The sequence below is a fragment of the Bombina bombina genome, chromosome 7, assembly GCF_027579735.1.
Source record: "Bombina bombina isolate aBomBom1 chromosome 7, aBomBom1.pri, whole genome shotgun sequence".
Taxonomy (NCBI): Eukaryota; Metazoa; Chordata; class Amphibia; order Anura; family Bombinatoridae; genus Bombina; species Bombina bombina.
The window spans coordinates 633,767,210-633,790,962 of record NC_069505.1 but is presented as its reverse complement, the minus strand read 5'-3'; the positions used below and the strand labels follow the sequence as shown (position 1 = coordinate 633,790,962).

Sequence of the window (23,753 nt, the reverse complement as noted above, 5' to 3'; positions counted from 1 at the left end):
GAGAGCTATTGCAATGTATTAGAACAGGAATAGCTATTGGTTACAGGTTAGAGGTGCAGTGAGAGCTTATGTGCAGTGTATAAGTACAGGAATAGTCTAGTGGGTTACAGGCTAGAGGTGCAGTGAGAGTACTATGCAGTATAAGTACAGGAATAGTCTAGTGGGTTACAGGCTAGAGGTGCAGTGAGAGCTATGTGCAATGTATAAGTACAGGAATAGTCTAGTGGGTTACAGGCTAGAGGTGCAGTGAGAGTACTATGCAGTATAAGTACAGGAATAGTCTAGTGGGTTACAGGCTAGAGGTGCAGTGAGAGTACTATGCAGTATAAGTACAGGAATAGTCTAGTGGGTTACAGGCTAGAGGTGCAGTGAGAGTACTATGCAGTATAAGTACAGGAATAGGCTAGTGGGTTACAGGCTAGAGGTGCAGTGAGAGTACTATGCAGTATAAGTACAGGAATAGTCTAGTGGGTTACAGGCTAGAGGTGCAGTGAGAGTACTATGCAGTATAAGTACAGGAATAGACTAGTGGGTTACAGGTTAGAGGTGCAGTGAGAGTACTATGCAGTGTATAAGTACAGGATTAGGCTAGTGGGTTACAGGCTAGAGGTGCAGTGAGAGTACTATGCAGTATAAGTACAGGAATAGTCTAGTGGGTTACAGGTTAGATGGAGGTGCAGTAAGAGCTATGTGCAATGTATAAGTACAGGAATAGTCTAGTGGGTTACAGGTTAGATGGAGGTGAAGTGAGAGCTATGTGCAATGTATAAGTACAGGAATAGTCTAGTGGGTTACAGGCTAGAGGTGCAGTGAGAGTACTATGCAGTGTATAAGTACAGGAATAGTCTAGTGGGTTACAGGCTAGAGGTGCAGTGAGAGTACTATGCAGTATAAGTACAGGAATAGTCTAGTGGGTTACAGGCTAGAGGTGCAGTGAGAGTACTATGCAGTATAAGTACAGGAATAGTCTAGTGGGTTACAGGCTAGAGGTGCAGTGAGAGTACTATGCAGTATAAGTACAGGAATAGTCTAGTGGGTTACAGGCTAGAGGTGCAGTGAGAGTACTATGCAGTATAAGTACAGGAATAGTCTAGTGGGTTACAGGCTAGAGGTGCAGTGAGAGTACTATGCAGTGTATAAGTACAGGAATAGTCTAGTGGGTTACAGGCTAGAGGTGCAGTGAGAGTACTATGCAGTGTATAAGTACAGCAATAGTCTAGTGGGTTACATGCTAGAGGTGCAGTGAGAGTACTATGCAGTATAAGTACAGGAATAGTCTAGTGGGTTACAGGTTAGATGGAGGTGCAGTAAGAGCTATGTGCAATGTATAAGTACAGGAATAGTCTAGTGGGTTACAGGTTAGATGGAGGTGAAGTGAGAGCTATGTGCAATGTATAAGTACAGGAATAGTCTAGTGGGTTACAGGCTAGAGGTGCAGTGAGTGTACTATGCAGTGTATAAGTACAGGAATAGTCTAGTGGGTTACAGGTTAGATGGAGGTGCAGTAAGAGCTATGTGCAATGTATAAGTACAGGAATAGTCTAGTGGGTTACAGGTTAGATGGAGGTGAAGTGAGAGCTATGTGCAATGTATAAGTACAGGAATAGTCTAGTGGGTTACAGGCTAGAGGTGCAGTGAGAGTACTATGCAGTGTATAAGTACAGGAATTAACTAGTGGGTTACAGGTTAGATGGAGGTGAAGTGAGAGCTATGTGCAATGTATAAGTACAGGAATAGTCTAGTGGGTTACAGGCTAGAGGTGCAGTGAGAGTACTATGCAGTATAAGTACAGGAATAGTCTAGTGGGTTACAGGCTAGAGGTGCAGTGAGAGTACTATGCAGTATAAGTACAGGAATAGTCTAGTGGGTTACAGGCTAGAGGTGCAGTGAGTGTACTATGCAGTATAAGTACAGGAATAGGCTAGTGGGTTACAGGCTAGAGGTGCAGTGAGAGTACTATGCAGTATAAGTACAGGAATAGTCTAGTGGGTTACAGGCTAGAGGTGCAGTGAGAGTACTATGCAGTATAAGTACAGGAATAGACTAGTGGGTTACAGGTTAGAGGTGCAGTGAGAGTACTATGCAGTGTATAAGTACAGGATTAGGCTAGTGGGTTACAGGCTAGAGGTGCAGTGAGAGTACTATGCAGTATAAGTACAGGAATAGTCTAGTGGGTTACAGGTTAGATGGAGGTGCAGTAAGAGCTATGTGCAATGTATAAGTACAGGAATAGTCTAGTGGGTTACAGGTTAGATGGAGGTGAAGTGAGAGCTATGTGCAATGTATAAGTACAGGAATAGTCTAGTGGGTTACAGGCTAGAGGTGCAGTGAGAGTACTATGCAGTGTATAAGTACAGGAATAGTCTAGTGGGTTACAGGCTAGAGGTGCAGTGAGAGTACTATGCAGTATAAGTACAGGAATAGTCTAGTGGGTTACAGGCTAGAGGTGCAGTGAGAGTACTATGCAGTATAAGTACAGGAATAGTCTAGTGGGTTACAGGCTAGAGGTGCAGTGAGAGTACTATGCAGTATAAGTACAGGAATAGTCTAGTGGGTTACAGGCTAGAGGTGCAGTGAGAGTACTATGCAGTATAAGTACAGGAATAGTCTAGTGGGTTACAGGCTAGAGGTGCAGTGAGAGTACTATGCAGTGTATAAGTACAGGAATAGTCTAGTGGGTTACAGGCTAGAGGTGCAGTGAGAGTACTATGCAGTGTATAAGTACAGCAATAGTCTAGTGGGTTACATGCTAGAGGTGCAGTGAGAGTACTATGCAGTATAAGTACAGGAATAGTCTAGTGGGTTACAGGCTAGAGGTGCAGTGAGAGTACTATGCAGTGTATAAGTACAGGAATAGTCTAGTGGGTTACAGGCTAGAGGTGCAGTGAGAGTACTATGCAGTGTATAAGTACAGGAATAGTCTAGTGGGTTACAGGCTAGAGGTGCAGTGAGTGTACTATGCAGTATAAGTACAGGAATAGTCTAGTAGGTTACAGGTTAGAGGTGCAGTGAGAGTACTATGCAGTATAAGTACAGGAATAGGCTAGTGGGTTACAGGCTAGAGGTGCAGTGAGAGTACTATGCAGTGTATAAGTACAGGAATAGTCTAGTGGGTTACAGGTTAGATGGAGGTGAAGTGAGAGCTATGTGCAATGTATAAGTACAGGAATAGTCTAGTGGGTTACAGGCTAGAGGTGCAATGAGAGTACTATGCAGTATAAGTACAGGAATAGTCTAGTGGGTTACAGACTAGAGGTGCAGTGAGAGTACTATGCAGTGTATAAGTACAGGAATAGTCTAGTGAGTTACAGGCTAGAGGTGAAGTGAGAGCTATGTGCAATGTATAAGTACAGGAATAGTCTAGTGGGTTACAGGCTAGAGGTGCAGTGAGAGTACTATGCAGTGTATAAGTACAGGAATAGTCTAGTGGGTTACAGGCTAGAGGTGCAGTGAGAGTACTATGCAGTGTATAAGTACAGGAATAGTCTAGTGTGTTACAGGCTAGAGGTGCAGTGAGAGTACTATGCAGTGTATAAGTACAGGAATAGTCTAGTGGGTTACAGGCTAGAGGTGCAGTGAGTGTACTATGCAGTATAAGTACAGGAATAGTCTTGTGGGTTACAGGCTAGAGGTGCAGTGAGAGTACTATGCAGTATATAAGTACAGGAATAGTCTAGTGGGTTACAGGCTAGAGGTGCAGTGAGAGTACTATGCAGTATATAAGTACAGGAATAGTCTAGTGGGTTACAGGCTAGAGGTGCAGTGAGAGTACTATGTAGTGTATAAGTACAGGAATAGTCTAGTGGGTTACAGGCTAGAGGTGCAGTGAGAGTACTATGTAGTGTATAAGTACAGGAATAGTCTAGTGTGTTACAGGCTAGAGGTGCAGTGAGAGTACTATGCAGTGTATAAGTACAGGAATAGTCTAGTGGGTTACAGGCTAGAGGTGCAGTGAGTGTACTATGCAGTATAAGTACAGGAATAGTCTTGTGGGTTACAGGCTAGAGGTGCAGTGAGAGTACTATGCAGTATATAAGTACAGGAATAGTCTAGTGGGTTACAGGCTAGAGGTGCAGTGAGAGTACTATGCAGTATATAAGTACAGGAATAGTCTAGTGGGTTACAGGCTAGAGGTGCAGTGAGAGTACTATGTAGTGTATAAGTACAGGAATAGTCTAGTGGGTTACAGGCTAGAGGTGCAGTGAGAGTACTATGTAGTGTATAAGTACAGGAATAGTCTAGTGGGTTACAGGCTAGAGGTGCAGTGAGAGTACTATGCAGTGTATAAGTACAGGAATAGTCTAGTGGGTTACAGGCTAGAGGTGCAGTGAGAGTACTATGCAGTATATAAGTACAGGAATAGTCTAGTGGGTTACAGGCTAGAGGTGCAGTGAGAGTACTATGTAGTGTATAAGTACAGGAATAGTCTAGTGGGTTACAGGCTAGAGGTGCAGTGAGAGTACTATGTAGTGTATAAGTACAGGAATAGTCTAGTGGGTTACAGGTTAGAGGTGCAGTGAGAGTACTATGCAGTGTATAAGTACAGGAATAGTCTAGTGGGTTACAGGCTAGAGGTGCAGTGAGAGTACTATGCAGTATAAGTACAGGAATAGTCTAGTGGGTTACAGGTTAGATGGAGGTGAAGTGAGAGTACTATGCAATGTATAAGTACAGGAATAGTCTAGTGGGTTACAGGCTAGAGGTGCAGTGAGAGTACTATGCAGTATAAGTACAGGAATAGTCTAGTGAGTTACAGGCTAGAGGTGCAGTGAGAGTACTATGCAGTATAAGTACAGGAATAGTCTAGTGGGTTACAGGTTAGATGGAGGTGAAGTGAGAGTACTATGCAATGTATAAGTACAGGAATAGTCTAGTGGGTTGCAGGCTAGAGGTGCAGTGAGAGTACTATGCAGTATAAGTACAGGAATAGTCTAGTGGGTTACAGGCTAGAGGTGCAGTGAGAGTACTATGCAGTGTATAAGTACAGCAATAGTCTAGTGGGTTACAGGCTAGAGGTGCAGTGAGAGTACTATGCAGTGTATAAGTACAGGAATAGTCTAGTGGGTTACAGGCTAGAGGTGCAGTGAGAGTACTATGCAGTATATAAGTACAGGAATAGTCTAGTGGGTTACAGGCTAGAGGTGCAGTGAGAGTACTATGTAGTGTATAAGTACAGGAATAGTCTAGTGGGTTACAGGCTAGAGGTGCAGTGAGAGTACTATGTAGTGTATAAGTACAGGAATAGTCTAGTGGGTTACAGGCTAGAGGTGCAGTGAGAGTACTATGCAGTGTATAAGTACAGGAATAGTCTAGTGGGTTACAGGCTAGAGGTGCAGTGAGAGTACTATGCAGTATAAGTACAGGAATAGTCTAGTGGGTTACAGGTTAGATGGAGGTGAAGTGAGAGTACTATGCAGTGTATAAGTACAGGAATAGTCTAGTGGGTTACAGGCTAGAGGTGCAATGAGAGTACTATGCAGTGTATAAGTACAGGAATAGTCTAGTGGGTTACAGGCTAGAGGTGCAGTGAGTGTACTATGCAGTATAAGTACAGGAATAGTCTAGTAGGTTACAGGTTAGAGGTGCAGTGAGAGTACTATGCAGTATAAGTACAGGAATAGGCTAGGGGGTTACAGGCTAGAGGTGCAGTGAGAGTACTATGCAGTGTATAAGTACAGGAATAGTCTAGTGGGTTACAGGTTAGATGGAGGTGAAGTGAGAGCTATGTGCAATGTATAAGTACAGGAATAGTCTAGTGGGTTACAGGCTAGAGGTGCAATGAGAGTACTATGCAGTATAAGTACAGGAATAGTCTAGTGGGTTACAGACTAGAGGTGCAGTGAGAGTACTATGCAGTGTATAAGTACAGGAATAGTCTAGTGAGTTACAGGCTAGAGGTGTAGTGAGAGCTATGTGCAATGTATAAGTACAGGAATAATCTAGTGGGTTACAGGCTAGAGGTGCAGTGAGAGTACTATGCAGTATAAGTACAGCAATAGTCTAGTGGGTTACAGGCTAGAGGTGCAGTGAGTGTACTATGCAGTATAAGTACAGGAATAGTCTAGTGGGTTACAGGCTAGAGGTGCAGTGAGAGTACTATGCAGTGTATAAGTACAGGAATAGTCTAGTGGGTTACAGGTTAGATGGAGGTGAAGTGAGAGTACTATGCAATGTATAAGTACAGGAATAGTCTAGTGGGTTACAGGCTAGAGGTGCAGTGAGAGTACTATGCAGTATAAGTACAGGAATAGTCTAGTGGGTTACAGGCTAGAGGTGCAGTGAGAGTACTATGCAGTGTATAAGTACAGGAATAGTCTAGTGGGTTACAGGCTAGAGGTGCAGTGAGAGTACTATGCAATGTATAAGTACAGGAATAGTCTAGTGGGTTACAGGCTAGAGGTGCAGTGAGAGTACTATGCAGTGTATAAGTACAGGAATAGTCTAGTGGGTTGCAGGCTAGAGGTGCAGTGAGAGTACTATGCAGTATAAGTACAGGAATAGTCTAGTGGGTTACAGGCTAGAGGTGCAGTGAGAGTACTATGCAGTGTAAGTACAGGAATATTCTAGTGGGTTACAGGCTAGAGGTGCAGTGAGAGTACTATGCAGTATAAGTACAGGAATATTCTAGTGGGTTACAGGCTAGAGGTGCAGTGAGAGTACTATGCAGTGTATAAGTACTAGAGTGATATAGAGGGTTACATGGAAGGTTGGAGGTGCGAACCAAAGCTGATTATACCTACAGGTCAGTATAGGACCTACAGTTACATAGCAGAGAGGTGTAGAGTGAGGGACAATAAAGAAAGCTACAGAGAACACTTTATAAGGGGAGGTGTTGTTTTATGTAGAGAGAAGCTGTGTTTGCTTTTGCTGAAGATCAAAGTTCACCATTAAAATGAAAGTAAATGTAGCAGAGACATTTAGAACAGAAGAGGTAAAAAAGTCATTAACTGGTGTTCAAACGAAAATGGCCGATGGGGAATGTGAAATGGCTGTAGACAAAGGACAAAGCTGGTAACCATTAGGACTGACAGGAATAGTGGGTGAAAGGCATCTTATATTGTAGAAAAATGAACTGTTTTTCCTTTTTTTTCCAAAAAAATCTAGGACAGAAACCATGCCAGCACCCAATCCCTTTGAGGAGGACACCCCACTCACCCGTCCATCTCCTGAGGGTGGAAACCCCTTTTTTGAAAATGATGAAGTAGTAGAGAAAAGAGAACCTCTAGGGACAGATGCTAAACGACGAGGAACCCTTGAAAAAATTGCTGGTCTCTCACCTTTCTGGAAGGGAGGAAAGGGTCTTCTAGGAGGAAAGGTGACAGTGGAGAAAAGGCGAGGACGACGTAAGTCTGAGGATGTGAATGCACTGTCCCTTGGGCGCAGAAAAGATGGAGGAACAGAAGAAGATGGGGGTGGTCCAGGTGGAGGTGTGAAGCGCTTATCCTTCTTGTGGCTGGGATCAGGAGGTTTAGGAACTGGTGGGAATCGGTCACATCGGGAGTCAATGGTGGAAGCTGTGCCTGAACGGGTCGAGATCGTGCAAGAGGATGACAAGAGCCGGGAGCCACTTTCAGGTAAGGAGGTTAGTGGTTCTCTACATCTGTTTCCACAGCTGGACCTAATATTCTACAAAATAAAAAATAAAAAAATCTTACAGAACTGGCTGAACCTTATATTCAGTATCTACTTTTTAGCCATTATTATAAAATATTATATTGTAGGTGTCAATTAACTGATGGAATTCAAGACTTCTACATCTGCTATGAAGTCTTGAGTATTAGATGACCCTGTAGAGGTCAGGCTTGCAGAGTAACGAGTGCTAGGATATCATTCACTACTCTAGTGAAAGATGAGAATTAATGTTTGTTAATTTTCATTCTTAATATGGAAAAAGTGAAGCGTTCAGGCAGTCTACTCTAAGGAAACAAATTAGACATTAATAGGGTGGTATCAAACATTCTAGAATTGACCAATTCATTCACTGTCTCAACTAGCCAGGTCTGTAATCTAATGATCATAAAATGTGACTGATTTTGTCCAGTGTTGTATATGCATGATCTCTAGAACACAAACTTTTTAGAATTAGAAAATGACTGCTCAGACTGTTCCTAGTTGACGATCATACAAATTTTCTTGCCGTACACCTCTATGGCTTTTGGATCCTTACATAACATTGAATAAACCTTTCTAGCTACCATTAGACACTTTCATTGGGTCCATGTACAAGTTTTCAGAGAATAGGGTAATCTGAAACCACAATCGTACGTCATTATAATAAGATAAAATGTTTGAACGACCTTAGGATTTTAGAAGTCTTTGACTTTTGAGCTGATAAAGATGTCTTCTTCACAGTTGTCCTTCACAAGCCATAAATCATACACAAGGGGACATACTTTATTAGGTTCAATGTAACCAATGCTACATGAAACACAATATTATGAATGTTATAAATAGCTGTGTCTTCCTCTAAGCATGGCTCTGAATGTCTAACTCACATAGATCTTCCAACTTACCTAAAGCTCCCTCTCAATCACAGTGCTGGAGATTCTTCACCTCATCCAACGTCGAGAGCTAAGATTGGCAGACCAGCACATCATAGAGCTTGAGGCAGAGTGCGATGGAGGTGCAAGTCCAGGGGTTGTACCCACAAGCCCAGGGCGCCAGGCCAAGGATGTTACCCTCCTGTATGAAGCCCTGATGAAGGAGATGTGGGCAGTGGTGGAAGAGTCACTCAATATTAAGGGGACAACAACAAAACTAGATGAAGTTATTGGGGTCATTCAACAGGAGGAAGATCGGAAAGGACCCCAGGGAAACAAAGACATGAGAGGTCGCTGGGTAGAGGCAGTGGGAAAAAGTGTGGATAATCGTCTGAAGAGCAACCTGGAGGGTAAAATGGGGTCACTATCATCTCAGGCTGAGAGGGTCAAAAGAACAACAGTAGAAGATTTGACAGCTGTGAAGAACTGTCTGGTGAGTAACACAACATTATCGGGATAATTCCAGATATAGGTTTACATAGACATAGGGACCTGAGAGATTATCCCTTCCTCCGCAGGGAGACACAATGACACAGGAACCTCGTCTGTCCCTCCCCCTCCAGGGTGACACACTGACACAGACATTGGGACCTGGGAGTCTGTCCCTCCCCCTCCAGGGTGACACACTAACACAGACATGGGGACCTGGGAGTCTGTCCCTCCCCCTCCAGGGTGACACACTGACACAAACATGGGGACCTGGGAGTCTGTCCCTCCCCCTCCAGGATGACACACTGATACAGACATGGGGACCTGTGAGTCTGTCCCTCCCCCTGTATGGTGACTTAGTCATACAGACACATGCGATTCTTTCCCTCTGCCTACAGGGTGACACAGACAGATGGACCTGATAGCTTGTCCCTTCCCCTATAGGGTTACACAGTGACACAGACATAAGAACATGGGAGTCTGTTCCTCTTCTATGCAGGATGACAGTGACACAAAGACAAGGACATGGTAGGTTGCCCAGCTCTTTAAGAGTGAAAAAGTGACTGAGGTTCCAGGGTGTCTATCATTCCTTCATCAAAATGACTCTGTGGGCTCTCTGCTTTCTAGGTCTGTGTCTATCCTAGAGATTTTGAAGTTTTCCGAACCTACCTCTCTGCATATCACAGTGGAATAGCAGAGTGGTTGAACTCTGCCGCACAGCGCTCCCTGGAGACCAATGAAATCTACTTCATTTTGGACTGGAACAGCAATGTCTACTATAGGTCAGTTCAGGAATGAAGAGTGGGCTTTAGTGTATAGCAGATGTATGATGGGAGTATAGACACAACACTGCTGCACTCTATAGAGATATAGCAACAGATAAAACTAGCCGATAATAAACCAGAAGTGCACAATGATGGGGTAATGACGCATAAATGTAATATTGTCTCTTTCTGCATAGAGATATCCTTTCCCGGCCTGAGATCTCACCTCTTATTAATCGGACAGAACTAGGGCCTCTCTTGCTTTCCGATACGCAGAGGATGCTGGAGCATCATTGTGTAAATGCAGTGCAGGTACAAGTTACAGTTTCTTTATAGAATTTCTTTTTAACAATTTTGTCAAAACATGTCTGTGAGCATTTGAACAAAATCCAGATGAAATATATATATCGAAACGCGTATTGATTTACACAAGCCACCCCCTCAATTCTTAGAGATGTAATCTGCAGTAAAATATCACTGAGTGTATAACAAAACCGCATAACAGGGTATTACACAACCTTATGTAATTCTTACTGAGAACGTTTTTTATCTATATGTAATGAAGAATTTCTCAATGAATTTCACTAATTTCATTTGTTTTGGCACAATCTCAAAATAGACAAAGTTTGCTTTGATTCATAGAAAAGACTTAAACAGAGGGGGTAAGGACAAATATTGTATGAGAAGAAAATAACACTTGGGAGAGGTCTATCCTAAGAAATAGATAGACCATTGAGTTTTAAACAACTTTCCAATTTACTTCTCTTATCAAATGTGCTTCATTCTCTTGGTATCTCTTGTTAAAAAGCATACCTAGGTAGGCTCAGGAGCTGCAATGCACTACTGAGAGGTAATTGAACACATTGGGTGAGGCATATATGTGCAGCTACCAATCACGAGCTAGCTCCCAGTAGTAAATTGCTACTTCACCCACTGTCCTCTATACATCACTGTCACACACTGTCTTCTCTCTATATCACTGTCACACACAGGCCCATTTATCAAAGGGCTTGCGGACCTGATCCAACACTGCGGATCAGGTCCGCAAGACCTCGCTAAATGCGGAGAGCAATACGCTCTCCGCATTTAACATTGCACCAGCAGCTCACAAGAGCTGCTGGTGCAACGCCGCCCCCTGCTGACTCGCGGCCAATCGGCCGCCAGCAGGGAGCTGTCAATCAACCCGATCGTATTCGATCGGGTTGATGTCTGGCGATTCCTGTCCGCCTGTTCAGAGCAGGCGGACAGGGTTATGGAGCAGCGGTCTTTAGACCGCTGCTTCATAAGTTGTGTTTCTGGCGAGTCTGAAGACTCGCCAGAAACACGGCCCTTCAAGCTCCATACGGAGCTTGATAAATGGGCCTGTTACTGTCTTCTCTCTATATCACTGTCACACACTGTATTCTCTCTACATAACTGTCACCCACTGTCCTCTATACATCACTGTCACACACTGTCTTCTCTCTATATCACTGTAACTCACACTGTATTCTCTCTACATAACTGTCACACACTGTCCTCTCTACATCACTGTCACGCACTTTCTTCTTTACATCACTGTCAGCCTCTGTCTTCTCTCTACATCACTGTCACACTCTGTCTTCTCTCTATATCACTGTCACACACTGTCCTCTCTATATCACTGTCACACACTGTCTTCTCTCTATATCACTGTCACACACTGTATTCTCTCTATATCACTGTCACACACTGTCTTCTCTACATCACTGTCACACACTGTCTTCTCTCTACATCACTGTCATCCTCTGTCTTCTCTCTATATCACTGTCATCCTCTGTCTTCTCTCTATATCACTGTCACACACTGTCTTCTCTACATCACTGACACACACTGTCCTCTCTACATCACTGTCAGCATCTGTCCTCTCTACATCACTGTCAGCATCTGTCCTCTCTACATCACTGTCAGCCTCTGTCTTCTCTCTATATCACTGTCACACACTGTCTTCTCTACATCACTGTCACACACTGTCTTCTCTACATCACTGTCACCCACTGTCTTCTCTCTATATCACTGTCACCCACTGTCTTCTCTCTACATCACTGTCACACACTGTCCTCTCTACATCACTGTTACACACTGTCTTCTTTCTACATAACTGTCACACACTGTCTTCTATCTATATCACTGTCACACACTGTCTTTTCTACATGACTGTCACACACTGTCTTTTCTACATCACTGTCACACACTGTCTTCTCTACATCACTGTCACACACTGTCTTCTCTCTACATCACTGTCACACACTGTCTTCTCTCTACATCACTGTCACACACTGTGTTCTCTACATCATTGTCACACAGTCTTCTCTACATCACTGTCACACACTGTCTTCTCTCTACATCACTGTCACACACTGTGTTTTTTACATCACTGTCACACACTGTCTTCTCTACATCACTGTCACACACTGTCTTCTCTCTACATCACTTCACACACTGTCCTCTCTACTTCACAGTCACACACTGTCTTCTCTACATCACAGTCACACACTGTCTTCTCTGCATCACAGTCACACACTGTCTTCTCTACATTACAGTCACACACTGTCTTCTCTCTACATCACAGTCACACACTGTGTTCTCTACATCACTGTCACACACTGTCTTCTCTCTATATCACTGTCACACAATGTCTTCTCTCTACATCACTGTCACACACTGTCTTATCTCTATATCACTGTCACACACTGTCTTCTCTCTACATCACTGTCACACACTGTCTTCTCTACATCACTGTCACACACTGTGTTCTCTACATTACTGTCACACACTGTCTTCTCTCTACATCACTGTCACACACTGTCTTCTCTCTACATCACTGTCACACACTGTCTTCTCTACATCACTGTCACACACTGTCTTCTCTCTACATCACTGTCACACACTGTGTTCTCTACATCATTGTCACACACTGTCTTCTCTACATCACTGTCACACACTGTCTTCTCTCTACATCACTGTCACACACTGTCCTCTCTACATGACTGTCATACACTGTCTTTTCTACATCACAGTCACACACTGTCTTCTCTACATCACAGTCACACACTGTCTTCTCTCTACATCACTGTCACACACTGTGTTCTCTACATCACTGTCACACACTGTCTTCTCTACATCACTGTCACACACTGTCTTCTCTCTACATCACTTCACACACTGTCCTCTCTACTTCACAGTCACACACTGTCTTCTATACATCACAGTCACACACTGTCTTCTCTGCATCACTGTCACACACTGTCTTCTCTACATTACAGTCACACACTGTCTTCTCTCTACGTCACAGTCACACACTGTGTTCTCTACATCACTGTCACACACTGTCTTCTCTCTATATCACTGTCACACACTGTCTTCTCTCTACATCACTGTCACACACTGTCTTCTCTCTATATCACTGTCACACACTGTCATCTCTCTACATCACTGTCACACACTGTCTTCTCTACATCACTGTCACACACTGTGTTCTCTACATCACTGTCACACACTGTCTTCTCTCTACATCACTGTCACACACTGTCTTCTCTCTACATCACTGTCACACACTGTCTTCTCTACATCACTGTCACACACTGTCTTCTCTCTACACTGTCAGCCTCTGTCTTCTCTCTACATCACTGTCACACACTGTCCTCTCTACATCACTGTCAGCCTCTGTCCTCTCTACATCACTGTCAGCCTCTGTCTTCTCTCTATATCACTGTCACACACTGTCTTCTCTACATCACGGTCAGCATCTGTCCTCTCTACATCACTGTCAGCCTCTGTCTTCTCTCTATATCACTGTCACACACTGTCTTCTCTACATCACTGTCACACACTGTCTTCTCTACATCACTGTCTTCTCTCTATATCACTGTCACACACTGTCTTCTATCTACATCACTGTCACACACTGTCTTCTCTCTACATCACTGTCACACACTGTCTTCTTTCTACATAACTGTCACACACTGTCTTCTATCTATATCACTGTCACACACTGTCTTTTCTACATCACTGTCACACACTGTCTTCTCTACATCACTGTCACACACTGTCTTCTCTCTACATCACTGTCACACACTGTGTTCTCTACATCATTGTCACACACTGTCTTCTCTACATCACTGTCACACACTGTCCTCTCTACATGACTGTCACACACTGTCTTCTCTACATCACAGTCACACACTGTCTTCTCTACATCACAGTCACACACTGTCTTCTCTCTACATCACTGTCAGCATCTGTCCTCTCTACATAACTGTCAGCCTCTGTCTTCTCTCTACATCACTGTCACACACTGTCCTCTCTACATCACTGTCAGCCTCTGTCTTCTCTCTATATCACTGCCACACACTGTCCTCTCTACATCACTGTCAGCATATGTCCTCTCTACATCACTGTCACACACTGTGTTCTCTACATCATTGTCACACAGTCTTCTCTACATCACTGTCACACACTGTCTTCTCTCTACATCACTGTCACACACTGTGTTTTTTACATCACTGTCACACACTGTCTTCTCTACATCACTGTCACACACTGTCTTCTCTCTACATCACTTCACACACTGTCCTCTCTACTTCACAGTCACACACTGTCTTCTCTACATCACAGTCACACACTGTCTTCTCTGCATCACAGTCACACACTGTCTTCTCTACATTACAGTCACACACTGTCTTCTCTCTACATCACAGTCACACACTGTGTTCTCTACATCACTGTCACACACTGTCTTCTCTCTATATCACTGTCACACAATGTCTTCTCTCTACATCACAGTCACACACTGTCTTCTCTCTATATCACTGTCACACACTGTCATCTCTCTACATCACTGTCACACACTGTCTTCTCTACATCACTGTCACACACTGTGTTCTCTACATCACTGTCACACACTGTCTTCTCTCTACATCACTGTCACACACTGTCTTCTCTCTACATCACTGTCACACACTGTCTTCTCTACATCACTGTCACACACTGTCTTCTCTCTACACTGTCAGCCTCTGTCTTCTCTCTACATCACTGTCACACACTGTCTTCTCTACATCACTGTCACACACTGTCTTCTCTACATCACTGTCTTCTCTCTATATCACTGTCACACACTGTCTTCTATCTACATCACTGTCACACACTGTCTTCTCTCTACATCACTGTCACACACTGTCCTCTCTACATCACTGTCAGCCTCTGTCTTCTCTCTATATCACTGTCACACACTGTCTTCTCTACATCACTGTCAGCATCTGTCCTCTCTACATCACTGTCAGCCTCTGTCTTCTCTCTATATCACTGTCACACACTGTCTTCTCTACATCACTGTCACACACTGTCTTCTCTACATCACTGTCTTCTCTCTATATCACTGTCACACACTGTCTTCTATCTACATCACTGTCACACACTGTCTTCTCTCTACATCACTGTCACACACTGTCTTCTTTCTACATAACTGTCACACACTGTCTTCTATCTATATCACTGTCACACACTGTCTTCTCTACATCACTGTCACACACTGTCTTCTCTACATCACTGTCACACACTGTCTTCTCTCTACATCACTGTCACACACTGTGTTCTCTACATCATTGTCACACACTGTCTTCTCTACATCACTGTCACACACTGTCTTCTCTCTACATCACTGTCACACACTGTCTTCTCTCTACATCACTGTCACACACTGTCTTCTCTACATCACTGTCACACACTGTCTTCTCTCTACATCACTGTCACACACTGTGTTCTCTACATCATTGTCACACACTGTCTTCTCTACATCACTGTCACACACTGTCTTCTCTCTACATCACTGTCACACACTGTCTTTTCTACATCACAGTCACACACTGTCTTCTCTACATCACAGTCACACACTGTCTTCTCTCTACATCACTGTCACACACTGTGTTCTCTACATCACTGTCACACACTGTCTTCTCTACATCACTGTCACACACTGTCTTCTCTCTACATCACTTCACACACTGTCCTCTCTACTTCACAGTCACACACTGTCTTCTCTACATCACAGTCACACACTGTCTTCTCTACATCACAGTCACACACTGTCTTCTCTGCATCACAGTCACACACTGTCTTCTCTACATTACAGTCACACACTGTCTTCTCTCTACATCACAGTCACACACTGTGTTCTCTACATCACTGTCACACACTGTCTTCTCTCTATATCACTGTCACACACTGTCTTCTCTCTACATCACTGTCACACACTGTCTTCTCTCTATATCACTGTCACACACTGTCATCTCTCTACATCACTGTCACACACTGTCTTCTCTACATCACTGTCACACACTGTCTTCTCTACATCACTGTCACACACTGTGTTCTCTACTTCACAGTCACACACTGTCTTCTCTCTACATCACTGTCACACACTGTCTTCTCTCTACATCACTGTCACACACTGTCTTCTCTACATCACTGTCACACACTGTCTTCTCTCTATATCACTGTCACACACTGTCTTCTCTCTACATCACTGTCACACACTGTCTTCTCTCTATATCACTGTCACACACTGTCTTCTCTCTACATCACTGTCACACACTGTCTTCTTTCTACATCACTGCCACACACAGTCTTCTCTCTAAATCACTGTCACACACTGTGTTCTCTACATCACTGTCACACACTGTCTTCTCTCTACATCACTGTCACACACTGTGTTCTCTACATCACTGGCACATACTGTCTTCTCTCTACATCACTGTCACACACTGTCTTCTCTCTACATCACTGTCACACAGTGTTCTCTACATCACTGTCACACACTGTCTTCTCTCTACATCACTGTCACACACTGTCCTCTCTACATGACTGTCACACACTGTCTTCTCTACATCACAGTCACACACTGTCTTCTCTCTACATCACTGTCACACACTGTCTTCGCTCTACATCACTGTCACACACTGTGTTCTCTAGATCACTGTCACACACTGTCTTCTCTCTACATCACTGTCACACACTGTCTTCTCTACATCACTGTCACACACTGTCTTCTCTCTACATCACTGTCACACACTGTCCTCTCTACTTCACAGTCACACACTGTCTTCTCTACATCACAGTCACACACTGTCTTCTCTACATCACAGTCACACACTGTCTTCTCTACATCACAGTCACACACTGTCTTCTCTACATCACAGTCACACAGTCTTCTCTCTACATCACAGTCACACACTGTGTTTTCTACATCACTGTCACACTCTGTCTTCTCTACATCACTGTCACACACTGTCTTCTCTCTACATCACTGTCACACACTGTCTTCTTTTTACATCACTGTCACACACTGTGTTCTCTACATCACTGTCACACACTGTCTTCTCTCTACATCACTGTCACACACCTTTTTTCTCTCTACATCACTGTCACACACTGTGTTCTCTACATCACTGTCACACACTGTCTTCGCTCTACATCACTGTCACACACTGTCTTCTCTCTACATCACTGTCACACACTGTCTTCTCTCTACATCACTGTCACACACTGTGTTCTCTACATCACTGTCACACACTGTCTTCGCTCTACATCACTGTCACACACTGTGTTCTCTAGATCACTGTCACACACTGTCTTCTCTCTACATCACTGTCACACACTGTCTTCTCTCTACATCACTGTCACACACTGTCTTCTTTTTACATCACTGTAACACACTGTGTTCTCTACATCACTGTCACACACTGTCTTCTCTCTACATCACTGTCACACACTGTCTTCTCTACATCACTGTCACACACTGTCTTCTCTCTACATCACTGTCACACACCTTTTTTCTCTCTACATCACTGTCACACACTGTGTTCTCTACATCACTGTCACACACTGTCTTCGCTCTACATCACTGTCACACACTGTCTTCTCTCTACATCACTGTCACACACTGTCTTCTCTCTACATCACTGTCACACACTGTGTTCTCTACATCACTGTCACACACTGTCTTCGCTCTACATCACTGTCACACACTGTGTTCTCTAGATCACTGTCACACACTGTCTTCTCTCTACATCACTGTCACACACTGTCTTCTCTCTACATCACTGTCACACACTGTGTTCTCTACATCACTGTCACACACTGTCTTCTCTCTACATCACTGTCACACACTGTCTTCTCTCTACATCACTGTCACACACTGTGTTCTCTACATCACTGTCACACACTGTCTTCTCTCTACATCACTGTCTCCCTTTATAAGTGTCACATTGTGTCCCTCAGGCACCTCACGTGTTCACCTTTTGTGTTTCTGCCATTCTCAGGTACGTGTGTCCCAGCGCTTAGAGGAGGAGTTACAGTTGGAGCAGGAGCGGTGGAAGGAGGACTCTATCACTGACGATGTCCAGTCGTCGTTCATTGGAAGAGTAATACAGGTGAGACCTCCTTTGCTACTATATAACAACAGTGTGAGTTTTCTATAAACTTACTAGTGATCCTAAGCATCTCCTGGGCTATGTCTCCTCAGATAATGAGACCACATGTGGATCGTGCTCCAGCAATAAGTGAAGACTTTGGGGTCCTTATGTCTCGTTCGTGTCTAGGCTGCTTCTCTGAGGTCCTACACAGGTAACATCAACAGCATAGGAGAGGGATAGTTACATTAAGTCCTTATCCCATATACATGTGGTCTGTAAATTGTCTTAATGGCAAGTGTGCCTGTCAATGTTTTAGTGCTCATTTTGGTTACATCAAATACTCCATTCCAATCCATTGTATTGGTGATATGTACACTTTTTTATCAAACCAGTCAGCAATTTCAATTGGAATTTTACCAGGAAATAAATCTACTATCTATCTGCCTGTGTGTCTGTCTATCTACCTACCTTAATTATCTTAATTAATTATATATACTGTGCATATATACATTATTGTGTGTGCAGACCTTATGTAATATGACATATAATTACTGATATATACTGTGCATATATAAACATTTATTGTGTGTGCAGACCTTATGTAGTGTGACATATAATTACTGATATATACTGTGCATATATAAACATTTATTGTGTGTGCAGACCTTATGTAATGTGGCACTAAATTACTGATATATACTGTGCATATATACATTATTGTGTGTGCAGACCTTATGTAATGTGACATATAATTACTGATATATACTGTGCATATATAAACATTTATTGTGTGTGCAGACCTTATGTAATGTGACAATTACTGATATATACTGTGCATATATACATTATTGTGTGTGCAGACCTTATGTAATGTGACATATAATTACTGATATATACTGTGCATATATAAACATTTATTGTGTGTGCAGACCTTATGTAATGTGACATATAATTACTGATATATACTGTGCATATATACATTATTGTGTGTGCAGACCTTATGTAATGTGACATATAATTACTGATATATACTGTGCATATATAAACATTTATTGTGTGTGCAGACCTTATGTAATGTGACATATAATTACTGATATATACTGTGCATATATAAACATTTATTGTGTGTGCAGACCTTATGTAATGTGACATATAATTACTGATATATACTGTGCATATATACATTATTGTGTGTGCAGACCTTATGTAATGTGACATATAATTACTGATATATACTGTGCATATATACATTATTGTGTGTGCAGACCTTATGTAATGTGACATATAATTACTGATATATACTGTGCATATATACATTATTGTGTGTGCAGACCTTATGTAATGTAGCACTTAATTACTGATATATACTGTGCATATATAAACATTTATTGTGTGTGCAGACCTTATGTAATGTGACAATTACTGATATATACTGTGCATATAAACATTTATTGCGTGTGCAGACCTTATGTAATGTGACAATTGCTGATATATACTGTGCATATATAAACATTTATTGTGTGCATTTTCACCAGTACTTTCCTGGCTTCTGTTCCTTTGGCATTACGTTTTTGGTCTTTATATATTTATGTATATAGTAGTGAGATCCCTTAGGGAGCCTGTTATCTTCCTGTGACTGGGTCTCCTCCAGACTCGATATGTTACAGTTACTCCAAATGAAAACTGTTTTAACCCTCGCATTATTCTATTAGTCTCCAGAAGGCAGTAGAACGTTTCCACTGTGAGCAAGAAGGAATGACAGAAGCCTTTATTTATAGGGTCATCAGAATCGTGAACTGCTGCCCCCCATTCAGGTGAATATTTGATTTTTCTCTATATATAAACTCCTTTATTTCTGCATGTTTAATGCCTTTAAACTGATTTATTGGGATCCCCTATAGGGAGTTTGCTACTCGTATGGCGCAGCAAGATCCTGAACAAGGAGCACAGCCTCTCCGGGAGGCAGAGAAATTCCTGGACAGAATTATTGGTTTGGCCACACGGAGCATCTGTGACCTTGTGTTGCATGACCTCAAGGTATCTTTCACTATTAAATCCTAACTGCTGAAAAAGTCCCTGTTCTCACATACTTTTCCTTACACAATTAATGTCCCATTTCATCTCTAATTACCTAATATCTCCATACTCCACCAGCCCTGTACGCGAAAACTTCTAGGTCGCAAGTGGTTGAATAGTTCTGATGCCTGTGATGGGATAGTGTCGGCATTAGCTGAGCGAGCTTCTGCCCTACGCAAGATGAGTCCTGGACCTTACCAGGTATAGGCCCTTTGACACCATCATCATGACATCCAACTTCTTTTGGGTCACCAAAAACAATACAATGTTCATGGCATTATTACAGCAAGTTATGTCATATACTAGCTATCTTCTTGCTCTCTTTAGACAGTGGTGTCTGAGCTACATCGTAGGGTTCTTCTGGAACTGGTTAGGCCGCTCATTCAAGGCAAGATGGTCTGTACCACTTCAAAGACCAGGAAGAAGGTGTCAGCCAAACTTAAGGAAGAGGCCAAACAACTGGGGCAGATTTTCAGCAGGCTGGTAATTTAACCTAATGTGTAAAAGCTTCCCAATACCCCAGTACCATCCAACAACCTTGTCTCCCTGGCTCATGATCTCTTGTCCAGTAATATAATTTCTCTCCTCAGGAATCACCCCAGCTATCAATGGATCTTGTGGTTCCACATCTTGCTGAGATATTGGTCCTAGAGGACACATCATCTATTCAGATGGAGGTTGGCATGCTCATATCTGAATTCCCAGATTTCAGGTCAGTATAAAATATGTTAGCAGTGTGTTCTATTTATGTGTACCTCAGGCTAAGCTATGTATCCAATCTGTCTCACAGTCTGGGGTAGTTGTCCCTACATATCTCCCTTTAGTGCTAGAGATTCAATACTCTCCCTCCAACTCAACCCACCAACCTTAGAGGGGCCACACCCTATCTCTCAACCTTCCTTCAGCCCTAAAGTGACAAGTCCCTGCCACAGAGGGGCCAAGTCCTGTTTCCTACTCCCCCCCCCCCCTAAAGGGGCAAAACTGTGCCTACACTCTCTCCAGGACTTACCTCTTTCCTACTTTTCCCCCTATGCTTAAGGGAAAGACCCTGCCTCCCACTCTCTCCAGACCCTATTTTCCACCCATCATTCAGTTCCAAAAGAGGCTAGACCATCCCTCATACACTTTCACCAGCCTTAGAGGGACCAGATTCTGTTTCCCACCCTTCCTCCACTCCTGATGGGGCAAAATCTTTTTCAGATAAGTATAAAATACCCATGTTAGTGGCATGTTCTTCTATTTCTGCCTACCCTAGGCTAATTTTTTCCACCAGTCTGAGAGAGTGTCAGACTTTGTCTCTTTTTAACTCTCCCACCAACCCTAGAGGGGGCAAAACACTGTTTCTCACTCTTCCTTCAGTCCTAAAGTGATACAACAGTGCCCCCCACTCTCTCCAGCCCCAGAGTGACCAGACCCTGTTTCTCACTCTTCCCCCAGTCATTAAAGAGAAAAACCCTGCCTCCCAATCTAACCCTATAGAGGCCAGACATTATTTCCCAATCTTCCTTGAGTCTTTAAGGTGAAAGACCCTGCCTCCCATTCTCTCTTCAGCTCTAGAGGGGCCAGGCCCTGTTTCCCACTCTTTCTCCATCTCTTAAGGGGAAAAACCCTGCCTCCCACTCAATCTCCAGCCCCAGAGGGACATACCCTGTTTCCTACTTTTCCTCCAGCCCGTAAGGGAAAAATCCTGCCTCTAGCTCTCTATCCAGCCCCAGAGGGGCCAGACCCTGTTTCCCAGCCTTCCTCTAGCCCTTAAGCGGAATAACCATACCCCCCACTCTTTCTCAAGCCCTGCCTCCCACTCTCTCCCCAGTCCATGTCTCCCACTCTCTCTCTTCAGCCCCTATATAAATAGTCCATGCCTCTCACTCTTCATCTAGTATCCGAGATGCCATAAGGCTATCTTTCTATTTCTATATCCAACTCTAGAGGTCCCAGACATGGTTTACCTAACCACAACACATTATTATAGTCTTATTTCTCCTTTTTGTAGGAAACGCCATCTGTCAGCCATCCTAGATGTCCGGGGTCTATGGGATCCAGGTCCTAGACAGGCAATACTAGGTGTCCTTCATGATTTGGAAAATTCAGATGTTCCTCCACCCGACAGGGGGTCTCCAGGTTTCTTCACTGATGTCCTTGTCACACATGACACACGCTGTATTAATGTCAGTCTCTTGCGTGCCTCCCAGTTCGGACGCAGGACCCTAAGCCGTCTTAGTTGCCGGAGCATAGCAGGCAGCAGTATAAGGAATGGTGTAGGACCTGGGGAAGAGGATACACAATTATAAGGAACTGTAATGAGTTGTCATGTGGTAAAGCCATATTGATCTCAGTCACAAAAGAAAATTGCTTGAAATCTAAAACTTCATTTTAAGTAGCTGTCTGGCCGGCTATTGTTGACTTTAGTATCTCAACTTAATTTTTTAAGATTAAAAGGTCTGCAGGACACAACAGAACCTGGGTTATACTGTACTGCAAATATTGCACTGTTTTCCCGACATATCAGATTATGCATGTGGCATTGACGCAAAAAAGTAGCAAAAATATATTGTGTTTCTGTCACATTAATCTATGGTTTGTGTGTATATATATATATATTGAATGTTGTAAAATAATAAATATTAATTTAAAATTACAAATATTTTACTGGTTACGTGAGTAAATTGCATATGAGTGTTATTAATAATGAAATAGGAGGAGAAAGGACAAGGATTAAAGGAAGAAGGAAAGGGGAAAGTGACAGAAAAGAACAACAGAGAAGGAGGAGAGGGGACAGTGACGGAGAAAAGGAGGAGAGGGGACAGTGACAGAGAGAAGGAGGAGAGGGGACAGTGACAGATAAAAGGAGGAGAGGGGACAGAGAGAAGGAGGAGAGGGAACAGTGATAGAGAGAAGGAGGAGAGGGGACAGTGACAAAGAGAAGAAGGAGATGGGATAGTGACAGAGAGGAGAAGGAGAGGGGACAGTGATAGAGAGAAGGAGGAGAGGGGACAGTGAAAGAGAGAAGGAGGAGAGGGGACAGTGACAGAGAGAAGGAGGAGAGAGAGGACAGTGACAGAGAGGAGGAGAGGGAACAGTAACAGAGAGAAGGAGGAGAAAGGACAGTGACAGAGAGAAGGAGGAGAGGGGACAGTGACAGAGAGAAGGAGGAGAGGGACAGTGACAGAGAGAAGGAGGAGAGGGAACAGTGACAGAGAGAAGGAGGAGAGAGGACAGTGACAGAGAGAAGGAAGTGAGGGAACCGTGACAGAGAGAAGGAGGAGAGAGGACATTGACAGAGAGAAGGAGGAGAGGGGACAGTGACAGAGAGAAGGAGAAGAGGGGACATTGACAGAGAGAAGGTGAGAGGGGACAGTGACAGAGAGAAGGAGGAGAGGGGACAGTGACAGAGAGAAGGGGAGAGAGGACAGTGACAGAGAGGAGGAGAGAAGACAGTGACAGAGAGAAGGAGAGGGGACATTAACAGACAGAAGGAGAAGAGGGGACAGTGAAAGAGAGAAGGAGGAGAGGGG

General features: G+C 43.4%; 1 protein-coding gene across 2 annotated transcripts in view; it reads left to right on the top strand.

The window, feature by feature from the left end:
- The window catches only part of EXOC3L2 (exocyst complex component 3 like 2), a 100,398-nt gene extending 77,518 nt beyond the window's left edge, over window positions 1-22,880 (top strand). Inside the window, exons 1-13 of one of the 2 annotated variants that reach the window (XM_053688792.1) lie at window positions 6,547-7,011; window positions 7,105-7,574; window positions 8,537-8,973; window positions 9,597-9,751; window positions 9,931-10,045; window positions 18,070-18,180; window positions 18,273-18,373; window positions 19,875-19,976; window positions 20,064-20,199; window positions 20,317-20,439; window positions 20,566-20,721; window positions 20,829-20,950; window positions 22,232-22,880. In XM_053688792.1, the coding sequence (XP_053544767.1) occupies window positions 6,893-7,011; window positions 7,105-7,574; window positions 8,537-8,973; window positions 9,597-9,751; window positions 9,931-10,045; window positions 18,070-18,180; window positions 18,273-18,373; window positions 19,875-19,976; window positions 20,064-20,199; window positions 20,317-20,439; window positions 20,566-20,721; window positions 20,829-20,950; window positions 22,232-22,529 (2,445 nt within the window). In that variant the 5' untranslated portion in view covers window positions 6,547-6,892 and the 3' untranslated portion in view covers window positions 22,530-22,880. Of the gene's footprint in view, window positions 1-6,546; window positions 7,012-7,104; window positions 7,575-8,536; window positions 8,974-9,596; window positions 9,752-9,930; window positions 10,046-18,069; window positions 18,181-18,272; window positions 18,374-19,874; window positions 19,977-20,063; window positions 20,200-20,316; window positions 20,440-20,565; window positions 20,722-20,828; window positions 20,951-22,231 lie in introns of those variants that run through there. The other variant, XM_053688793.1, reaches the window with a different exon arrangement.
- The last annotated feature ends 873 nt before the right edge of the window (window positions 22,881-23,753 follow it).